This window comes from Aspergillus udagawae, assembly GCF_001078395.1.
Source record: "Aspergillus udagawae IFM 46973 DNA, scaffold_4, whole genome shotgun sequence".
NCBI lineage: Eukaryota > Fungi > Ascomycota > Eurotiomycetes > Eurotiales > Aspergillaceae > Aspergillus > Aspergillus udagawae.
The window spans coordinates 2,675,595-2,696,523 of record NW_025091267.1 but is presented as its reverse complement, the minus strand read 5'-3'; the positions used below and the strand labels follow the sequence as shown (position 1 = coordinate 2,696,523).

At 49.4% G+C, this 20,929-nt stretch overlaps 5 protein-coding genes across 5 annotated transcripts; 1 reads left to right on the top strand and 4 right to left on the bottom strand.

Annotated features, from left to right (window-relative positions):
• Nucleotides 1-232: 232 nt before the first annotated feature.
• Nucleotides 233-1,099, bottom strand: Aud_006321 (putative AT DNA binding protein; the record flags this gene model as incomplete). The annotated part of the gene is made up of 1 exon (XM_043291222.1): nt 233-1,099. The coding sequence occupies one exon, from the start codon at nt 1,097-1,099 to the stop codon at nt 233-235; it is 867 nt and encodes a 288-aa protein (XP_043147157.1).
• Nucleotides 1,100-7,123: 6,024 nt separating this feature from the next.
• Nucleotides 7,124-10,478, top strand: set2 (SET and WW domain protein; the record flags this gene model as incomplete). The annotated part of the gene is made up of 4 exons (XM_043291221.1): nt 7,124-7,628; nt 7,938-9,553; nt 9,617-9,697; nt 9,774-10,478. The coding sequence occupies 4 exons, from the start codon at nt 7,124-7,126 to the stop codon at nt 10,476-10,478; spliced, it is 2,907 nt and encodes a 968-aa protein (XP_043147156.1).
• Nucleotides 10,479-11,150: 672 nt separating this feature from the next.
• On the bottom strand, nt 11,151-12,255 carry Aud_006319 (translation initiation factor 6; the record flags this gene model as incomplete). Its single annotated transcript, XM_043291220.1, has 5 exons — nt 11,151-11,511; nt 11,608-11,796; nt 11,898-11,984; nt 12,056-12,127; nt 12,221-12,255. The coding sequence occupies 5 exons, from the start codon at nt 12,253-12,255 to the stop codon at nt 11,151-11,153; spliced, it is 744 nt and encodes a 247-aa protein (XP_043147155.1).
• Nucleotides 12,256-13,381: 1,126 nt separating this feature from the next.
• Aud_006318 (uncharacterized protein) lies at nt 13,382-16,385 on the bottom strand (the record flags this gene model as incomplete). Its single annotated transcript, XM_043291219.1, has 4 exons — nt 13,382-14,125; nt 14,188-14,292; nt 14,358-16,240; nt 16,295-16,385. The coding sequence occupies 4 exons, from the start codon at nt 16,383-16,385 to the stop codon at nt 13,382-13,384; spliced, it is 2,823 nt and encodes a 940-aa protein (XP_043147154.1).
• A 2,461-nt stretch (nt 16,386-18,846) lies between these two features.
• Nucleotides 18,847-20,169, bottom strand: Aud_006317 (uncharacterized protein; the record flags this gene model as incomplete). The annotated part of the gene is made up of 2 exons (XM_043291218.1): nt 18,847-19,764; nt 19,855-20,169. 2 exons carry the CDS (start codon nt 20,167-20,169, stop codon nt 18,847-18,849), a joined length of 1,233 nt encoding a protein of 410 aa, XP_043147153.1.
• Between the last annotated feature and the right edge of the window lie 760 nt (nt 20,170-20,929).

The window sequence follows — 20,929 nt, the reverse complement described above, 5'->3', positions numbered from 1 at the left end:
AAAGAAGCGAAGATTGCATCGAATATGCCGTTAGTCGTAGCTCTCTTGGCAAGTCGTCTTCAACTGGTTCGTGATGAGTGAGAACCAATGCTGTCTATCGCTCAAAACTGAAGGGTTATATCGTTCATCGTGAGCCACCATGGCTTTTAAAGAGAAAGAAGGTACGTGAATCGTTACAACAAAAAAAGAGAGAGACAAGGCCTTCCTGCACTTCTTCTTTAGCCAGACGTTGTCACTCGGGTCTTCTTTCGGCTGAAGTGGCAGCAGGTACTTCAGGGGTAGACAATGCGGGCCCGTCTGGCCGTCTGCTCACAGGATCGGTCAGGATACGGCGACTGCTGTCTCCAAAGGAGAACCTTTCGGAGGGTCGAGGCTCAACTAGTCGCTCCCCCGGATCCATCCGCGCGACCGGCTCTGCGTGGCTCAGCTGTAGCGGTTGGGGTGATGGTAGAGTTTGCCGTGGGTCGGTCGGTCTTGGAAGCTCTCTCAGTATCAGTGCCGGGTCGCGACTCGGTACCCCTCTTGCTCGTCCATCGTCGATGGGTGCCATGAGCGTGACTGGCCTCCCAGGCGGCGGTGCATAGCGCAGCTCCGGGTTCTGGACTTCCACCGGCCGGATACCCGCCTGAGGTGTAAACGAAGTTCTTGAAGACATGACTCCCGGTGGGCTGGCTGGTGTTGAAGGAGCTTTTAGCCTATGAGATCCCGACCTTCGGGGAGGAGGGTATGCTTCGCCGCGAGCCTCCGCAGCCGCTTTGCGTCGCTCCGCTTCGGCTTTGCTTGGCCGGCCTCGTTTCCGGGGCGGCTCGCCTTTGGTTGCAATACTTTCCAAACTCGGGGAAAGGAGCGCAGAAGCGCTGCTCTCGCTACTGTAAGAGGCCGTGCTGGCAGCTGGCCGAGGCTGGATAGCGCGTGGGGCAAGAGGCGGTTTGTCCAAGAGAAAAAGCGGCCGCTTTCGCATTTGACTGCCCTCGGATGAAACTGCTGGCGGTGCAGACAACTCATGACGGGGCGGTGGAAACGATACCAGGCCCTGATTGACAGGGAGAGAGATCTGTGGCGGCGGTGGCGGCGGCGGCTGCTGCTGCTCTTGGCACATATTGTGAAAAGCGAATTGACAGGAATTCAGGGAACGGCCTGGACCAGAGTAGATTAGCAGAAGCCAGGCCGAACTATCCACTCTGATCTTGACGAAACCTCGACTCAGTGCAAATACGACATGAGACGTACGCACCCGAAAGACGAAAACAACATGAGAGAAGTAGAGGGCCGGCTTATCTGTACCTGTTGGAAGAGGAATATCCGTCCAGCTTGGGATGATATGGAAATCTTTTATCATTTTGACCAGATGGCTGGAAGGGACTCCTGCCTTCTTGAGAATCTCAGTAAGTAGAGCGTACTGGAAACATAGTCAGTATGACAGAATGTGACAACATTGAAAACCGCATGGAGCGTCTTGATGACTGCTTGACAACGGAAGGAGTGTGGTCTTACCCTCTCCTCTTCGGTCCATGGCCTTTCCGATATATTCGACATATCCCATTGATCATGGAAGCGACTCTAGCTGGCTTCCTTCCCTCCCAATCCGTCAACGAATGAAGCCAGGATAATGTCGCTTCAGTGCAAGTGGAGCCCAACCTAAAAAGTGGCGCGATGCGCGACTACGGTTTCAACGGTATCGAGAGCAAACAGCAAACTGAACACGAAAAACAAAAGAAGAATGAGTAGGAGAGATACCAACAGGAAACCAATCTAGAAGATGACAGAAGTGAAACAACCACAAAGCCTCCCAAGCGGAACAATGCGTCTACAGGGGCGTAAGTACAAAGAAGCACGTAGATTTTCCAGAACCAAATCAAGAACTAGGCTAAGAGGGTAGCGAATGCCGACAAAGGAAACTGCTGAAGGCGATGAAGATCAAGAACAGCGGAAGATGGACATAGGTCAGGACTTCGAATAGAAGGCATGAAGTTCAGACTCCCACCCGCTGATAGACTGGACAGATCTCGATATATGAGGCGACGGCTGGATGACGCAAGGAGCAAAGGATATATCGAGGGATCCTCAAGACCAAGGCAGATTGGCAACTTGGGATGCTAGATATATCGCCAGTCGCAGCGAGAATGGTCCAATTCGCTGGATTTGGGGAAGAAACTATGGAAAACGAACGTCAAGAAATAAAAAAAAGGAAGATCGATAACGACAGCAATGACCGCGACAGCGACAACAAAACAATGGTTTTGAACCGTGCTGTGGCCAGCAGATAGGAGACGTTAAGAGAACCTATCGTCGTCGACGATCGACTGAATATCTGGAACAAAACGGTCTCAATGATGCATGTCGTACCAAGGACGAGTAGTTTCAATCAGAGAATAACGAAATATGACAGGGAAAGTAAAAGAATGGGAAAAAGGGGGGGGATGGTACGAAAGTAAGTCAATCAGACAGCAGGAAGCAGACAAAAATAAAACAGTCTGATTTATTCTGCCCCGGAAATATTTTCTGACCAAACGGACTTTTCATTCGGGACAGCGCAGAAAGACAGTGCAGATGCACCAGCATGCGGCCGGTTAGCAGTAAGGAAAGCTGCAGGGACTCTTTTCTCTCTTAGTTTTCCTGCGCTTGTCCTCTGAAAAGCGGCGGGATGGAGCCACAGTAGGTAGATAGATAGTGACCAAGAGAACTTCCCGGACCAGCGAAATTAAAGCATATCTAATGTTTGCGGGACCAGCCAGCCGGGGGTGGGTAGAATTGAACCATACTCTACCTAGAAGAGCATAGTGTTTCAGAAACGACTGTTTCAGATGATACCAAGCGTCTAAACTGTCGCAAGAGCGGAGAGGACGACGCCATGGGATACATGGATGTGCAGCGCACCAGACGTGGCCCCTCTACTTCCTGCTCCGAATGAGACTAGGATTATCACGGGAAAAGGGACGTATAAAGTCATCCAGTCTTTGAACGCACAGCGATCAAAGGGCGACAAGAACCTGCAAGGCTTAGGAAGAGAGCAGGGGTAAAAACGACCAGCCAGACCCGCATTGAAGGCGCGATGCAACAGCAGCCTCAGCCTACTGCTGTACTCCCGCACCACAGAGGCGGCAAAGTCAAAAGGAAAAAACACAAAAGGCAGTAGAAGGAAAACGAAAGCAATACAATTTGACTATGAAAAAGAAGAAGTGGCATGAGAAAAAAGAATCATGTCAAATAGTGAGAAAACTGGAGGGAAAGCTCAACCGTCCCACTAATAGCCAGACAGGTGCCATGACTTGGAGCAAAGGATTCTAGTAAGAGAGCAGCGTGTTCCAGCCATGAGTATTAAGGACGCTAGACAATGATTGATAGGTGGACATTGCGCCCCAAGACATTGGGTCAACGGACTAGAATCGATAGGTTGTTCAGGACTGGAAGCTTGAGGAGCGAGGTTCGGGGCTAGCTCCCAGCTGCAGGAAGTAGCGCGGTCGATCCATCCCGAAAGACAGCACCTCATCGCCTCGTAACAGTATGCTGTGCTCCGTTGAGCGCTCCATGATAATCTAGTAGCTGTAACAGAACCTGACGAAGGAAGCAAACAATGTATGCGCTGTGCATCGATTCAATTGAGGATTGCGACTGGAAACAAACCACCTAGGAACCAGCATGCCTGACCACAAACGGAGTGAATGGAGTCAGGGTGGTGAAAGCGACGCTTAGAGCAGAAGTGGGGTAGACTCTTTTGAATTGAGTAGTAATTCGGGAGGTTGCGATGGATACGAAAGATGGATATTGATGGCGTACTGCAAGAATCGACCTGACATTTGAACACAGCAATCCATCGGAACCTGCAATCGATCAGAGAGAGTGAGACTCATACAATGGCCCACATTGATTACTGTGTTAACAAGCTTAGGAGCATGCATAAAATATAGAGTGTGGGATTATCACAAATAATCATAATAAATAGCAGAATAAGCGGGCAAATGAGAACGAAAGAAAAACAACCAATACTAAGGTATGAGGTGAGGAAACGATTCCCCAATAAAGGAACAAGGTCAAGGAGACACAATGACTCAGACCTTGGTCGAACGCTGTCATAGCGAGTGGAATTTGATGACACTGCATTCCTTTCATTGAGCATTGTACATTGTAGGAGTGCTGCATCGTTGTCGTAAGAGACTTTGTAGCATTTTGGCTCCGTTTCTTGTTTAATGGAATTCTACTACTCCGCAAAAGATTGAAGCACGAAGTAAAGTATGCATTGTGTTTGTTCTTGGACACGACGGAATTCGAGTGGTCGAATCAGAAAGGACGTATCGTATCACTTGCATCTTAGCAAGCATGGAACTCATCGCATTGGATCGATAACAGGATAGTTTTATGCACGAGAATCAGCGGCAACAACGCCCCGCCGGTTTGAATCAACCGGTAGACTGTAGTTCAACATGGCAGTTTCGGGCATTCCGCATGGACCACTAGTCAAGGAATTACCTCCTTTTTCCGATTCGCCATCGATCGTGGAAGTATAACCTTTCATGAAAGCTGTTTCTTCGACGATCTGTGTGACTTGGCGTAGTCGGTCCTTAACACAAACAGAGGAATACTTTGAGATCAAGCTGAGAGAGTATTCAAGGTGGTCAAGTTTCAGTGGCGCAGCAGGTAGTTAGACAGGGGTGAACGTACCTCGTAAGAAACAGGTAAAATAAGATAAATTACTGTAGCTAAGGTAGGTAGGTACTCTCTACCTTACTACCTAGGTTATCTAGGTAAGATGTGCCTTTCGCACAGTACCGTCACAGAAGACTAGGGTAACATAGGTAATTTTCTTACCTACCTTACCTTACCTGATGTACATTGAAGATCTTCAGGTTCTCACTATTGATATCCTATTATAGTTGGTATTGGCACTATACTACGCTGCTAACATATACGGATTAGTCTAAGTATCATCTCATGACCTCACAAACAAGAATGTCGCCGTCTGTGGCTCATTTCTTCTCCAAAATACGTAGTTTGCACTTCTTGTCGACGGCTACTGTACGACCAGGCGGGGTGTTTTGACCAGCAGTGGGCTCCTTCCTTTGGTAAATATATACATTCATTACCCAAGGTAACATTATTACAGCTTGCTGACGGATGGAAGGCCAGTATTATCCTTCCCTTGCGAAACCTCCCCTCAGTACTAGGTAGTAGTAGTAATCGTTATTCCTTCCATCTCTTCTACCACAAATCACTCCCTCTGTACTTCACCATTCCCTTGTCCATCTAGAGGTCGAGCACTTCTCGTCCATTTTGTCCCCAGGGAGCTTCTAACTCTCCATGAATAAGGATTTATAATTCGGACCACAGAAGTCGGGGAATGACTGGCTCTTAAGACGCCGAAAGCTCTCATGTCCAACTGGCATGTTTCGAGACGACCCCATCTCATGTGCAGCCACACACAACCAGCTCCTTTTGTATCCAGCTGAAACAACTTGCTCTCCTCGCTCATGCATAACTCGTGATTTTTCTATTTTTTATTTATTTTTTTTTTTTTTCTTCGCCACATAATTTATGGCTGAGTCGCTCTTCTGATTCAAAAATTGAGTACTACTTCAGCTTTATGACGGTTTGACCTCCGCTGCAAGTGTTCGTTCCCACTTAGTCCTCTCCAAATACCCATGCATGATTGAAAAGTACGACAACTGTGTCCAATCACTACCCGCCTCACATCGCACCACTTTGAATGAATCGCTTAAGAAGACAGAACGATTCAGGAAACATGGATCGCGGACAATCTTGTCAGAGTTCGTTGAATTTTTCACGCGCATAATTTGCTCGTTTCCCATTGCACTTGATACTGACTCAGCCGAGCGAGTTCTGCAGAAGCCGAGGGAGTCCAAAGATGGGGGATTTTCGGTTGAGAGACCAGAATGTACAGTCCCCACTATGAACATGCAGCAATGTTGCTCTGCAGTCTCTGGATTTCTACGCGTTAGACGAACAATGAAAGATGAGAGGATTATATCCTAGACAGCGCCTGGCAAACTTCCTCTTCCGCTTTACTCCAGTGCTGCGTCAGGATACTCGTTGAAAATTGCTTCATGTCCCATTTCACGTTCCCCCGTTCGATCATCCCATGCCCTTTGTCACTGGGGACATACCTCACGTCCAACTCACCAGTGGTAATCCCAGTGACAGAAGCGAGCACAAGAAAGTAACATGTCTATATCAGAGAGAGCTGGCACACGTCGCAATCATTACTTACGCAGGTTATTGTGTGCAGATTGACCGGTTGCGGTCGGACTTCCATTTATTGAGAAGTCACTTTGCCAGACGTTTGAGAGGCGCGGGGCGCTAAGAGACCAGAAGAAATAAGCCTTGGAGGATGGAGATTGGAATGATCAAGAAAACGACAGGAATATAATACTTGATTTGGGATTGATAGCAGATGCTTTAATGGAATTACCCGCGCTGATTTCGAAGCAGCTATCAGCACAAACAACGTCTCATCCCACCATTTGTACCAGAAAGGGAATTCTACTCAGAATTAGCCGTCTGTCCCCATCTGCCATTGCAGGGCTGGTTCACTGATGGACTGATATCGACTATCCCTTCGCTTCCATTTCGCGTTGGACCGGGCGGTGAGAACATCAACTGGTTTCAACCTCTTTGCTGCATACTTTTATCCTGCCTTCGCTTTTGCGGCTTCGAGACAGCAGTTATTATCCAAAATTGTCAGGAACAATAGAAACATATCAAGGTGAAGAATGGAAATTCTCTGTCATCTTCATCTCCAGTAGCTGTCTCAGTCGACCTTGAATAGAACAGAGCATACGTGACAATAGAGTAATCCCTTGATTCTCTCTTTTTTTTTTTTTTTTGTCACATTTTATTTTTTCCCTTTCTGATTTTCGCCATTTCCTCCTGTTCTTGGCAACCGCGGAAAACATGGATAGCCTTTGATTGATTGCTCGATTTGACTCGACGTGAGATTATTTTCCTGAAGCCTTTCTTCGCTTTTGCCTTCATTTTCTCCTTCCCTCCCCCATCTCCGGTTCTCAACCCAACAACACCCCAACGCACACTTCGTCTATCAATATTTATAGGGAACACCTGTGTTCCGCTCGCTGGCTCCTAAAGATTCTGCTCTTCGGTCCGTGTCGTCATGTCCTCTCATGACAACGCGGACTCACCCTCATCGTCTGTAGCAAATGCGGTGACCGCGATGAAGATTGAGCAGCATGACGATGCCGCAGAGATGCTCCTCTCCAACGGCGGAGACGCCGTTCTGAAACATGATCCCAACGGGTTATCAGACCACACAGTCACCACCAAAGATTACCCCGAGATGGATGATCTGGCTTCATCCGCTATCAAATCGCGGACTTCATCTCTACCTCCAATCAAATCCGAAAATGGAGATTCCACAGCAAAGGAAGAGAAAGTCGGGGGCGATATCACTGTCAAGTTGGAACCCGGTCAGCCTCCCAAGTTATCGCGCAGCTCTTCGCAGAAGGTCGTGGCGCAACCCCCTCAGCTGTTTCTGCATTTGCCGGACAGCACTGCGGAGGCACAATCGAGCTTTGAAGTGATGGAAACTTGTACCTATGCCAATAAATACATGGGTTATACTGAGCATGCCATGGAATGCGATTGTGCTGAGGAATGGGGTAAGTTAAGCTTTTTCTTTCTCTATCCTTTCTTCAATCTCTTATGGTTATTGCTCTTCACTACGATTTTCGCTTGTCGGGGTGGTCCCCCTCCTTTTCTCCGACGCGCGTTGCTGGGTCCCTTGCCAAAGGAATAGGGGGCAAGGGGAAAAAAAGGAAAAAAATAAAAAAAATAAAAAAATAAAAATGAGAAAGAGACCAAACGCCGGGTGATCAGAAAGAAAAAAGTGTCTTCACTTCATATTTTTTAACACCTTCTATTCCGCACATACCCGTGTTCGCCAGGACCCCTCTAACTCGTTTGAGCAGAGCCGTCGTTGTCCAGGAATCTGGCATGTGGAGAAGATTCTGATTGTATCAATCGCGCTACCAAAATTGAGTGCGTGGGTGACTGCAGCTGCGGTGCTGAATGCCAGAATCAACGATTCCAGCGCAAAGAGTATGCAAATGTCGCGGTCATCAAGACAGAAAAGAAAGGGTTCGGTCTTCGTGCTGAGACCGATCTGCGACCGCACCAATTCATCTTCGAGTATGTCGGCGAAGTCATCAACGAGGCTCAATTCCGACGACGCATGAGACAGTACGATGAAGAAGGGATCAAGCACTTTTATTTCATGTCCCTCAGTAGAGGAGAATTTGTCGATGCGACGAAGAAGGGTAACCTGGGTCGTTTCTGCAACCACTCATGTAATCCGAACTGCTACGTCGATAAATGGGTTGTGGGTGAGAAACTGCGTATGGGAATCTTTGCCGAAAGGGCTATTCAAGCCGGCGAAGAACTCGTTTTCAATTATAACGTCGATCGTTATGGCGCGGATCCTCAACCATGCTACTGTGGCGAACCGAATTGCACTGGCTTTATTGGAGGAAAGACTCAGACCGATCGTGCTACCAAACTATCGAATGCCACCATTGAAGCTTTGGGTATCGAAGATGCTGAAAGCTGGGACACTGCTGTTGCGAAACGGCCACGAAAGAAGAAGATGGGCGAGGATGATGAGGAGTATGTTGATAGCGTACAGCCTAAGTCTCTAGAGGAGAGCGGCGTCACCAAGGTCATGGCTGCCCTCATGCAATGCAAAGAAAAATGGATTGCTGTCAAGTTGCTGAGGCGGATCGAGCGCTGTGACGATGAAAGAGTCCGCCATCGTGTGGTGAAGATGCATGGCTACCAGATCCTGAATTCCCAACTCGCCTTATGGAAGGAGGACTTCAATGTTGTGTTGCAGATCCTCGATATCCTGGACAAGTTTCCACGTCTTACACGGAACAAGATTATTGATTCAAAGATCGAATCCACCGTCCAGCCGCTGACAACTTGTGGAGATGAGCGAGTCGAGCAGAAGGCAACAGCACTTTTGCAGCACTGGGCGACTCTGGAGGTTGGATACCGTATCCCTCGCATGAAGCGAGATCCGAATACAGTCGCTTCAGTCAGCCAGTTTGGGCGGAGAGAACACAGTAATGACGAGCAGAAACGATCTCGATCTCGTTCGCGATCGAGATCCCGGTCGTTGGATGCTCCTCGAGGGCCAGCGAATCCAGGTCGGAAGAGCAATGGCCCCAGGAATTCCCAGCATCACGGTGCCCGCCAGTTCCGCCGCCAATTCAATCCTCTGCCTCCGGGATGGTTCGCAGCCGAATCACACGGCAGGACATATTATTACTGCGCCCGTGGGGATGTCACCTGGACTCGGCCGATTCATGCCGCACCTGAGGCTGATGTCCCAGGCCACCAGGCGAAGAATAAAGCCCTACAAGGTATCATCGACGGTATCTTGAATGCTAAGGAGAACACGCCGAAGGAGAAGACTGCCACACCTGGCACGCCGCAAGCTTCTAGAGAAACGGCGAGTTTCAGTGAAGGGCAGGAGAAATGGAGAAATTACAGTGAAGAGAAACAGAAGAAACTGTATGAGAACACGGTAAGCCCAACCCCCAAGAGCAGCTGTCGTTATCCTTGAGTACAGATGGCCTGACTTATGCAGCTTTTCCCTCATATCAAATACGTTGTGGACAAATTTAAACACAAGCTTCCGAAAGAGGATCTGAAGCGCTATGCTAAGGATGTGAGTCAGCCCATCGAGCCGTTCCATATGCCAGACCTAGTACGTGCGCTAATCCGCGCATCTTGCCTTTCATTAGGTCGCCAAGAAGCTCGTCAACTCCGATTTCAAAAACAATCGCGTGGAAGATCCGACGAAGATTAGCGAAAAGCAACAAAAGAAAGTCAAGGCATTCTGCAAGGAATTTTTTGACAAGGCTGTTGCGAAGCACCGTGCTTACGAGCAGAGAAAGGCCGAGAAGCAGGCAAAGGGAGGTGACTCGAAAGCAGAAGAAATGACCAATGGCCACAACACCATTGAAGATGTCGACGTGAAACTGTCTGATGGCGAAGCAGAGAAGGTTGAAGAGAACGATACCTTCAGGGACAGCGATCCGCAAGGTTTCCTCAAGCGCAAGAGGGAAGACGAAGTGGATGCTGGTGAAGGAACTGCTGAAGAAGCGATGAAGAGGCAGAAGTCATCAACACCCATACCTCCTCCCCCACCGCCACCGCCTCCTCTAGGTGATGATGAGCAAACCACACCAAATGACACCGGCGAATATTACTTCCAGACTGAGAATGGCGATTCAATGCTGCATAGCCCGGAGACTGCGCCAACCCCTCCTCCCCCGCCACCCTTGTCAACGGAGCACAGTGATAACGATGAATCGGGCCGATCTCACAGTATGAGCAATCATCTGTTGGAACAGGAAACTTCCCCTGCCCCTTTGCCAGGAGAGGAGTACGACGCCGACTCGGGAAAGTTTCCATCAAATCAAATCGGTATCGAGGGCCAAGTATAACCGGATGCCGTCGGCTTGCATTCAGGGTCTCTTTTCTTGTCTCAGCCCAGGATTAGGCCGGATTGGTGTTACATGGCATGGCGTTCAGTCTTCTTTTCTTTCTTTTCCTCTTCAATATCATGCGTACCATTTGGAAGGTCCGTCAAGTTTGTCATTTTTACAGCTGGAATCTTATCTCTTTTCACAATACCCCCCTTTGTCCATATCTTTCAGGGATTCATCTTCATCTGCATATTGCGCGATGCGGCAGGAAACAGAAAACAAGGAAGTGATCTGGAATTGTACAACTAGCCTGAATTTTTCTTTTCAATTTCATTCTTGCTTCTATGCAAGTCACTCGTATTATTACTTTTGCTGTCTTTATTTTTTTTTTTTTTTTTTGGTCTCGACTCCGTCTACTAGAGACTGGAAGATGTTCCTTCGATCAACCTCGATGGTTATGAAACGCAATGCCGGACGATATCGATGCAAAATTGATAAAAATCATCCTCCATTCTCCTGAAGGGTGATCTATATTCTGTAGACACCAGAATTTAAACATTCCACTGATCTAAATGACCCATTTCAGGGGATTTACACCATAACCATAATCACGTGAGGGGGGTACATGAGGACACGGAAATAAAAGGTAAAGAGGAGACAAAAGAACAAGTAGGAAACTGATTGGCCGGTTTAGTAGAAACTCTCCACGATACTCTCCTTGTTGACATTGCCCATCCCCAGACCGCGAGGACCCATCTCGCCCAGCCGGAAGACAGACTCGACCACACTCAACTCGGTCGCGGTGGTGTCGAGACCGGTGACGGCCAGCCAGTCGTTAACGACCATGCCGGCGCCGACGACAGGGCTGCCGCGGTTGACACTGCCCGCGACGAGGGGCACCTGGAGTAGGGAGGAGAGCTCATCCTGATCCCGGACGGAGGTTTTGGGGTGGACGATACCGCCCTGGTTGGAGAGGGCCATGTACGAGCCCGTCAGCACGTTATCGGCGATGGTTTGCCGGAAGACTTCGACGCCGAGGACGTCTGCGATTCTGTTTTTGGGTCAGTGTTAGTGGCAGTTTATTCCCGCCGTTTTCTCTCTTTTCCATTTCCCCACGGGTAAGGACGGAAGGGCGCTCAAAACGTACATTTCCTCTGTTTCCCGCTCAAGATCCGGATGCACCAATGCTACATGGTCATTGCAGCAGATGACATTACCCAGCGCCGAGAGCCGCTCCTCTATCCGTTGGATCTTCACATCGTCTGGCAGCGTATTCCGCAGATGTTGCAGTTCCTGGTCTGTTGTCGTTGTGGGGACGAGAAGGCCTTTACGGTTACTGTTTGAATCATCCAGACTGTCAGCTCCAAGGTTCTTCTCACCGCTCGCCCCTGGGTTTCGTTGCTTTTGGGGGGGCGCTAAACAAAGACAAAGACATACCCCGCTGTTAGACGACCGACGATCCGGGTGCCGGCAATAGTAGCATGACAGATGGGGATGACATCCTGGAGTTCCGCCTCGAATACACTAATGATTTCAAAGTTATCTGTCAGAAGGGCCTGCTCGCAAGGTGACTCTCGGAAGCATGAGTAGCGCACCTGTAGAAGTTCTCTGAAGCGCCGATGGCGACAATCGCATATGAGTTGGTCAGGCGGGCAAAGACGCCGACTCTGCAAGAGTGAAAATGCAAGTTAGTCCTCTCCCATAACTCCAAAAGAAGACACAAAAACAACCTTGGAGAGAAATGGGCCGCGCCTACTTACTCGTTGGAGTTTTCAAATTGCGCGCGGACTGCCATTGTGCGAGAATCCCGTGGCTTTCTAGATAGCTGGTTTCAAAAATGATTGAGAGTAGGTACTCTGGACACCCAGGCAAACGACGGAAATAGAAGAGCGTTCGTGTGAGACTGCAAGCGAAAGCTCTGCGAAGCCGGGTGACGTTGATAGTTGAGGGGAAGTTCGGAGGAAGAACCGGCGTGGGTAGAAGAACGAAAAGGATAACCCCCCAGCTTTCTTCGCCGAGCGTAAGTAACTGAACTTTGGAATATAGATTTCTGGGTGTTCGCAACGAAGAAACGAATATTGCCGCTCACGAGGAAAGTATTTGAAGCCCAAGAAAAGATTATCAAAAAGGCCCGTCGAATCGCCCCGCTCTGGTGTAGACTAGACCCAATCGGGGCGGAGGAGGAGTCACCGAAAACGAGTCATCAAGAGTCATTCTTCTTCGGCCCCATAGATAGATACTCCGTAGCTACAGTCAGCGTCAACACGGTCGGTCATTGCGCCCTCCAAGTGGCTCATCATTACGGTCCTTGGCGCACATTCGGTCCAGAATTGGCAGCGCACTACGACCCTCGTGGCGCTCTTTGCCGACTCCCCTTCCTTATTCCTGTATACCAGTTCAGTTGCCTGCCGAATAGTACGAGAACAGTACATGAATAGTTCCAGGGATCTACCTATTAAGTATGGTACATCTTTCAATCCAGAGAACCCCCATATGAATACAGAGAACAAAATCAACCAAAGTCTCAGATTGATCGTAGAACACGACATTTTCTCATTCCAATGGGCCCGCCATGGATGACGCTCTCTGGTTGAAAATTAAATAACGCATCAAACACAAAATATGCTAGTCACAATGGTCTATCTCTCATATGAGTCCATGGATATATGCAACAATGTCGTTCAATGAGGACAACCCGATCCATGCCAACGTCTGGCCGAAAGGTCATAAACCAAGCATAACGGCCCAGAGTCAGGAACTTTAACCCCAAGAATCCATAAAAGAGCAGAAGGTGAAGCCCAACCATGGAGAAGGAAAGTATGCAAGGAAACAGGGAACAAGTGGCCGAGACCACCACCTAACCCCGTGGAAAACAAAACTCACTGCTGCTCCCTTTCCCTTTCTTTCTCCGACACTGCCGTTTAGAAGGGAGGTCGAGGGCCTGATGGAGGCGGTCCCGTAGGGCCCGGAGGAGGCGGGTGTGTGTAGTACAGGGGTGGGGGAGGAGGTCCGGATAGGAAGCCAGGCAGGGGAGGACGCTGAAAGTTGGAGCCTGGAGGAGGGGGCAGTTGGGGAGGGCCGTTTCTGGCGGCAAAAGGGTCCGGTAATTGCCCAGCGGGCAGCAACCGACGCGGATGCTGCCGCTGCGGATTTGGAGGCGGTAGCACAAAGGCTCGCGGATCTGTTGGGCCTTGGATCCCAGGAAGCTGAGGATGTTGGAGAGGTTGTGGGAGGATAGCGCGGTGCGCTGGGGCTCGTGGCGTCATGGCCGCTCTGGGTAAAGGCAAGGGGGAAGCGGTTGCGGCGTCGGCCAGGGCGTATAAAGCCTCAGCCCGCGACTCTGGTATTGGAGCGAGTACCTTGTTACTCTCCGCCGTAGCGTCGTCTCGCGTTTGAACCACCCCCGTCGCTTCAATGATCATGTTAAGAACATCATGTGCTGAGAGACCTTTGAACGGTACCGCTTCTTCCATGTCGTTCATCTGCGGCTCAATGTCCCCTCCCAGCTTCGCTCGCTGAACGAAATCCTCCCAGCCATTCAGGGCACGCTCGTACAGAGCAGCACCAGCAGGGTTGCGCACAAAGGATGAATAGTATCCCCTCTTCATCTCTCTGGCAGGTGGACGAATACGTCCACGGCCAACCTCCGTTTCGGATTCATCCGTCTGCAAGACAACGAGTTAACCCAGTCTCCTTCACATGTCAGATATAGTTCGGAATGACTAACCTCAGTGTGTTCATCATCCTCTGCAGCACGACGGCCCTCGACGAATGCCATGTACGCCCCCTGACTTGCAAGAAGATGTTCCTGTTGAATTTCACACGCTTTCCTCTGTATGATACGGCGCTTAGCATCTGGATCTCCTTAGGAATGAGAACAAAGCGGCAAGAACTTACCCGAAATTGTATCTCAAGATTCTCCTTCTCAAGAGAAAGAACCCGGTTCGCATTTGCTACCTTATATTCGTATTCTCGGCGCAATATCTCCCTGTGTCTCTCTAATCTCTCCTGTAGTTGCTGGTTGACCTCGTCAAACTCCGGCACTTTCTTATGGGCGTTCTTATCCCGCGCAAGCTTGCGCTGAGAATGCTCGGCTAGCACAGACAAAGCCAGTCGCTGGGCGGCTGCTACCTTCTTGAACGCCTTGTCAAGTTCCCTTTGGCGGTCCCGCATCTTCTGTGTGGCTGGAGTCGGCGAAGGAGAACGCAGAGGCTCGGGTTCTGGCCCAGAATCCTGGTCATTGTCGCCATCCGCTTTGCGCCCCCGTTTTCGGCTTTTACCCTTTCCCTTTCCTTTACCTGGTCCTTTGGGTTTTCCTTTCCCTTTCTGCACTCCCCCGCCGCGCGTTGAGGCTCCCATGCTGCCGCCTCCACGGCCACGGCCACGACCACGGCCCCGTCCACTGCTGACCGTAAATTCGACACCATTTTCAGAAGCTGGTTCTTCAACCTCTTCTGTGATTTGACGAGACTCAGACTCATCACCTGCCGCCGATTCTCTAGCAGCGGTGGTATCATTATCCGCAGCATCAGCAACATCAATACTCCCATCGCTAGCATTGACAGCGGAGAACACAGGAAGTTCAGCACCCAGAGCATCGGGAACTTCGGCATCGGCAGCAACAGATATGGTAGCTCGGGCCTTGAGAGCATCATTCTCGGAGGCTTCGACCTCGCCCTCGGCAGAAATAGCATCTACGTTGCCAGGGGACTGGGACTGCGGTGCTGCTTTGTCATCAACGTTATTCTCGGTGCGTTCCTGTAACTGCTGGTCCAACGAGCGGTCCAGGTCTGGGTTCTCCACTTTCGGCTTCTTGCGTGGGGAATTAGAAGAGCGCATGAGCTCCCCAGCGAGGCCGTCATCGGGCTCAGGACTTTTCCGTTTTAGTGACTTTGGTGGGACAGTCATGGATTCGTGCTTTTCCTCACTTTCCATGCCCGAGGATTCGCTCTCTTTGTTCTCGATGTCATCAGAACCGTTGTCCTTCGATGAATCTTCATCAACTAGTTCAGACATCTGATCTTTTGTGGACAGCTGCGAAGCAACGGAACCCAGAGGGCTGATGTTCTCATCGCTTCTTACCGCATTCATTTTCGAGGGAGAGGAAGTGATTCTTGTTGAGTCGTCAGTCTTCTGGTCAAGGCTGCTGACCATCTGTCTGCTCCGTGTCCGCGTCCGGCCACCAGGAGCCATGCCGGCGGATGGGCTGCCATCAGGCTGTTTGACCTCAGCTTGAGAGTTAGAGAAAGATTTGTCGGTGGAACTAAGGGGTTGGAGATTGCCCCTAAGTCTTGCAGACTGCCTCGTCGTCCTCGGCGTCTCTTCAACGGTAGGAGCTCGTTTGACGCGCTTGTGCCGGGGGGTCTCTGGAACATTCGCCGGTGCTACGCTGTCGGCCGCAGCTGGAGCTGGAGCAGAGGGGGGTGCGGGCACAGAGGGCACAGCGGGACCAGCTGCGGCCGCAGCAGCAGCACGTGCTCGAGAGGTGCGAGTCTCACGGACGGGGTTGGCAGTGGTGGTAGCAGTATCGGCTGCGGGAGCATTGCTTGCTTGAGCTTCGCGGAGACTGTTGGCCTGAGCCTGACGGGCACTATTGGCTCTAGCAGTGCGGGTGCTCAGCGTAATAATGCGTGACGGGCGACCATTATTTAGGTTGTTGTGAGTGGTATTGTTAGCAGATGATGGGGTGCTCGGAATGTTCATATTATGAGCACGAGCATCTCGGCTAGCCCGAGCGCTCCTGGTGATACGAATGTTGGAGTTGTCCTCTATGAGAGGATCTATAGAAAAATTAGAAATCGGCAACCGTCAGGATTAAACAGCCAAGCCCTTACCAGCTGAGGTGGTCATGTGCCCTGGCGATGTAGCGCTAGCGCCAGGCGTCGCTCCCTGAGAAGCTTCAACTTTACGCTTGGCACCCGCCATCTCTGTCTGCTAGATATTGATCAGTCACCGACACTATCCAAATTAATGTGACTCAGGGCAAACAGAGAGAAAATGTGGGTATAAGCGGGCTGCTGGGTCTATGAAACAAGGGGGAGAAAGCTCAAAAGCATGGTCTGAAGTGAGCTCAATGAAAAGAGAGGATATAGAGACACTAAGATGCCAACGAAGCGAGAGGTTTTCCAGAGCAGCCATTCGGAAGAACAACGAATAAAATGAGCACATATGAAGACCGATGCGAAAGAGACAGAAACTTATCGGGAGATCCAACCTATACCAGAATTCTGATAAAGGAAAGGACGGCTAAAGTGCATTGAGATTTTATCACGGCAAGGCAGACCGTGCAAAAACAAGCACTGAAGAGATGCAGGGATGCAAGGATGGGTGAATAACAAAGGGGGGCTAATGAGAAAAAGCAAGAAAAGATACAGATTGAGGGCTACAAGAGGAACTTCACGAACTTACCTGGCGTAAAAACAGTAGAAGCGAGGTGGGCCGGCGATGAAGTCGACTGCTGGTCAAATATCGTGTCGTGATAGTAAGTGCAGGAGGTAATAGATAGTAGATGGCCAAAGTGTAGGTACTCAGTAGTAGGGGCGGTGATCGTAGTTGTGGTAATAGCAGGTAAGGTGATGGGTACACTGTGGGTAAGGGAGATAACAGCAATGCCAGTATGTAGTAAGGTAGTAATAGGAGGAGGAGGAAGAGGTAAGAGCAGAAGCAAATGTAGGTAGTAATAGTAGATCGATGATCGTATAGATAGTAGTAGTAGGATGGGGAAGAACAAAGTAAAAGCGAGGTGCGGCCAAGTGGATCAACAGTGGAAGTGGGAAAAAGTAAAGATGGCGTTGGTTTGTGGTTGGTTAAGCTTGCTGTGTGTGCTTGGGGGAGACTCGCCGGAACTAGCAGGGTACGTCTTTTGTATGGAGTACTCCCGAAGTCCGAACTGGACCAACGACCTCTCGACTTTGTCGAGGGAAGGATGGCGACGAAATGATAGAGAGAAGATGAACAGAGATGATGAGAATGAAGACAATTAATGAGCAAAGAAGTTAAGAAAAAGAGAGCGAGAGAGAGGTAAGATAAAGTGAGATGGGTCTGGTGTGAGAAAGCTCAAGTCAAGTAGAAAATCCACAGAGGCAGTCTTGGATCTCCAACGTCTTAGAGAAGTAGTAATAATGGATAGTAGATAGTAGACAGCAAGGTACTGCCTAAAGGCAAGGCAAGACGTTGTTGATCACCATGTGCGGCCCGTCAAATTCCAGTCAGGCACTTAGCACGATGTACTTGCATCAAAGGCAGATTTTTGTTATCAGTCTTTGCACAGGCCACAATAGTAATATTTTCTGCCTGGAAGAAATAAAACGTTGGATCCGACTGCAATTCAGAGAAGAAAGATCTAAAGAATTCGAGACTTTGAATGGAACGGTATGAGGAGGATGATGGTGTTTCAGTGTTGTAGGGAGATAGAGAGATCTGGTAGATAGTAGTAGACTACCTAGTTGTAGTTATTTGGACGGAGGAATTTGACTGGGTCAGAGCGAGAGTGGAGTGGCGCAACGGTTGGAGAATGGAAGTATGTATGGCAGCAAAGGTACCATGGCAAAATTTCCCAAAAACTCGGTCAGTAAATCTACGGAGAGAAGGATAGGCATAAAAGGATGACTGATGACAATAATCATAATAATAATATTAATAATGGAATAGAAAAAGAAAGAAAGAAATCAAAAGAACCAAAGCAAGACAAGCCGATGGAATAAACACTGCAAGGGCGAGCAGTCAGGACTAGTGAAGGAAGCTAAATGCATACATTGGAATGAGCACGAACACATCCTACAGTTAAATTGAAACCGACTCAGAGTTCTATGATATGGCCATAATAGGCTTTTCATGTTTGAATGAGTATCTCTCCGCATGGGAGAAGAAGATATTTCCATCAATACCCCAAGACTCTTTCCTAGATCCGGGTATAGCTCTCCCTATCTATAGGGTAACAACCCACCATATGAGCATCAGTAATCAACGCAGCATTCAGTCAATGAGATATCCATCATTCAATGGAATTTACTTCATATCCAATATGGCATCCCGGTCCAAGCTACATGTCTGCCTACTTACCTTCTCACGTTCTCTTCTTGTTCGGTCACTGCAGCTGGGCTCAGGTCCAAGCATAACAAGATGGCGCGGAAGTCAATTTTAGGAGACTGGAAGCATCGGTATAGAATAACCGAATTCCGGAAAATGACTTGGATGGACTGGACTCTACTCTTATGTTTTATACAGCTCCAATGTACATAATTGAAGACTCGAAAACACTTAGCGCAAGTTCTGATTGCACCTGTATAGCAAAATACCCTCTTCCCGAGATATATGACAAACAGACTCAGACAAAAGGGACAAACGAAAAAGGTCATTAGAGAGTATTTCCAGTAAAATCGTCATACTAGCTCTCGTCTGGAGATTCATTCAATTCATACCTCTTCTCATACCGGGCTATGCTCTTGCGCACATCTGCAGCCATGAGGAATCCAGGTATCGCCGACCCTTCAGCTAATCTGCCTTGGCTCTCACGACTTCGATTTGGCTTTTGCTCCTCCGTCGTCTCGCCTTGCTGATTTATCCGCTCGAACAGTGGGGACCTGCTTCGTGGTCCGTGAGCTCGAAGTGAATTGGCCGACCTCATCCGATTCAACGTCTTGACGGAGATCGTCTGCCCGGCCACGGCTGACGCTTGGAGATTTGTTCCGGGCAAAGGCGTCGGCGGTGGCGATGGGCTGTCGGAACGAAACAACGGGTGGATATTGCTCTCGTCAGGTAAGTGCAGCTTTGGAGGGGCAAGCGCTCGGGAAGCCTCTAGCTTAGTCGTCGATGCGGCCGGAGATGGCGTGTCTGATGATGGCTGAAGCATCAAACTGCCCCAAGACCTCTTGATCTCGGGTGAGTTCCCCTGGATTATGCGCGTCCCTTGCCGCTCCTCGGTGGTTATGCTGCAGCTGTCCCGTTCATCCTGCCTGGTTTCTAATCGGTTGTGGGAAGTGTTGGAATCAGGGGACTGCATACCCAGCCCTGGTGATTGAAGATCGAGTGAATGGTGCTTAGAATCTTGTTGAAATAGAGTCCTTCCAGAATAGCGGTGAGAGGACGCGATTGATGTAGTGGGCTGGTTCGGGCAAAGACTGCTATCGCAGCTCGTTTTTCGATCAATAGATTGTCGTCTCAATTCAATCGTCAATGCTGGTTCCTTGGCCGCGCTCTTATGCTTCAGGCTCGACTGGTCTGGTTGCAGCACAAGCTCCTGCGAGAGCGAGCCCGGACATTGGTTGTGGGAGTTGTCAATCAAAAGAAAACCAGCGAACAGACCCTGGCTTAACACAGCCAATGTCCATACCACAGACCTGGATATGTATAGTCCCAGCTGGCTGGGACGTGTCCTCGTTTCTTTCCCCCTTACCTCGAGTCTTGAGGTGCTCCACACGACGGCGCCAGCTGTAACGCCGCTGGATATTGCAAGATATGCAAAAATGAGGCCGTACGCTTTGGTCCGCCGCTTTCCCCAACGGTCTATAGACCGAAGCCAAATGTTCTTCCTCCATAGAAGTATCAAAGTAAGCAACACCACACAGCTAGCGGCGCTGAGTGTGACATTGATCGATTCGATTGACGAGGCTCCTGATGAAGCAAGACAGACGCCGTGGAGGACGCTAGCGACCAAGTTCAAAGCAATGGAAATACCTCCGAGAAGATAGGCCAGCTCGGCCGCGTGCATATTGGGCCCTGCAGGTGCTCTTACGCAATCAACCAGCAGCAACAACCAACAAGAGATCCAGATGCACGTTCGAGATGCGAGGGGTACCGGTGGGGAGTTGAATGCACTGTTGATTTGATGCATCGACTTAGGGGTTCCGAATAGTAGGAGGCATTCAAAGAGACAGCAGAATAGGATAACCGAGTTCTCGAGATTATGAGGAAATAGTAACAAAATGGATCATATCATCAATCGTGCCAACAGCGTAAGAAGAAGCAGAGAGATTATGTGTATTAGGAGCGCTGCATGCTAGAAATGAAAAGTTAACGGTAAAGCAGATTACAACAACAACAACAATTAGATGAGGAGAAGTAGTATGAGGGCCCTGTGGTGTAACAAACATTGGGGTGATCTCAGAACCAACTTGACATGAGGGAAGAGACGGGTAAATATGCGTCATTCCGGGAGGCAAGACTGCATAGATCCTAGATTATCTATCTACCGGAATAAGAATGGCTCGTCAACGGGGGGAGGAGTTCCCCCGAATCTTGGGATTTGGGATAGATAGAATCAGTGCTTCGATGGCTTGTCTCGATTAAGTTATGGGCAGGGGTGACAGGATCTCTAGCCAGTCTCGTTCAGGCATCTGTGGATTTGAAGCCGTCAAATAGCACTCCTGATTCGTCATTGAATAGCGATGCACGATACAGGATGAATAGTGTCACTGTATCAGAAATCGAATGTCCAGAGTAGGCGGGAAAAAACAAGACATATTCAGAGT